At 30.4% G+C, this 1484-nt stretch overlaps 1 protein-coding gene across 1 annotated transcript; it reads right to left on the bottom strand.

The window, feature by feature from the left end:
• Positions 1-209: 209 nt before the first annotated feature.
• Positions 210-1456, bottom strand: LOC105460735 (carboxylesterase 5A-like; the record flags this gene model as incomplete). The annotated part of the gene is made up of 3 exons (XM_011707233.1): positions 210-439; positions 550-758; positions 1279-1456. Coding segments are annotated over 3 exons (585 nt in total), but the record flags the coding sequence as incomplete, so codon positions are not given.
• Between the last annotated feature and the right edge of the window lie 28 nt (positions 1457-1484).

Here is a 1484-nt window from a genome sequence, read left to right as displayed (position 1 = left end):
ATAGATAATACTGCATATAAAATTATAATGTTTGCTTCGACATACGATAAACTTATCTGTATAGATAAATGTATAAAACGTACGATAAAAATAACGCTATTTTGGAATCAAAATTATTTGTTCTGGCGCATAATTATTATTCTTACATATGCACACGAAAATCACGGTTAATCAAATTTATTAATTCTTTATAGATATGTACAATATTATTATATTTGAAGTGATTAATAATGTTAAATATTTAATAAAGATAGAAACAAAACTTACGTCCGAAACCTTTACCGCATATAATGGCTGATCCCTCGCAACTGGTAAAACCCAAAAGTAATGGTACTTTCGCCTCGCGACTCAAGAACGTTTCTGGATCTTCCGGGAAAAATGGATTTGATGATTCGTGATCTACAGTAGGCGTAAATGTCATGTTATACTGTAGACGCTCCTACGAGAAAAATATTATCGAAGAAAGTATTTTATTTGCACGATTTTTAATCTGCATAGTGAATAATTTACTGCACTCGTAAAATTACAATCAAATATTCAGATAATTACTGCTTCTGTCAAGAGAGATTTCTGTGTCATGTCTATAAGCTTTTTGGCATCGATTGTTTTAAGAAACTCATAAGCGACTTTTGGATCCGCGGTCGCTTTTCCGAGTAATTCGGCGAGCCGAAAACCTTTGTTTATCGAATGTTGTTTTTCGGTAAAAGCCCAAGGATTCCTTGCGACTCCACTTTGTGCTATTGCTTTATGAAATAAACCTGTAAAACAAGTGTAAAGAAATTATTTTTTTATAATTTGTTAACATAAAATCTTTCTTTTTTTTGTAATTTGTAAACTAGAATCTATGCGCGTTTTTGTTATTATTAATTTCTAATGATTTTATAATTGATCACTGATAATCTTTCTCTCTCTCTCTCTCTCGCTCCTTCTTGAAAAGTTGTTAGTTGTTTTATAAATTTTAATATTTTTTTAATATGATTTTATAATTGAAATTTGAATTAAAAATTCAAAAACTAGAAATAAAAGAGTTAAACATATCTGATTTAAAATTAATTAAAAAAAAGCATAGATTTATTATCTGTTTTAGTAGATTTGCAGAGATTTTTATTTTTTATATGTAATCGTAATAGTGTTTTAATATTTCCGTTGAGAGAAATGAAACAGCGCAAATTAATTAATAAATTTATTATTAGGTGGGATTTGATTTGCGGATTCTAAGTTATTGTGTATGAAGAGAGTCTGTATCGAGAAAATACCTTTTTAATTTAAAGATTATACCTTTCGCTAACGGAGACAGAGTTAGGTAATGTACGATGCCTCCACCAGCACTTTCGCCGAAGATAGTGACATTTTCTGGGTCTCCTCCGAACTGTGATATATTTTTCTGGACCCATTTTAACGCCATGACCACATCTTTTAAACCTTGATTACCTGTCGCCACTTTGTCGTAGAGATTTAGGACTGTCTCTTATACACATCTCTGA

Source organism: Wasmannia auropunctata, unplaced genomic scaffold, assembly GCF_000956235.1.
Source record: "Wasmannia auropunctata unplaced genomic scaffold, wasmannia.A_1.0 LD316567.1, whole genome shotgun sequence".
Classification (NCBI taxonomy): Eukaryota; Metazoa; Arthropoda; class Insecta; order Hymenoptera; family Formicidae; genus Wasmannia; species Wasmannia auropunctata.
This window is presented reverse-complemented; position numbering and strand designations above follow the sequence as displayed.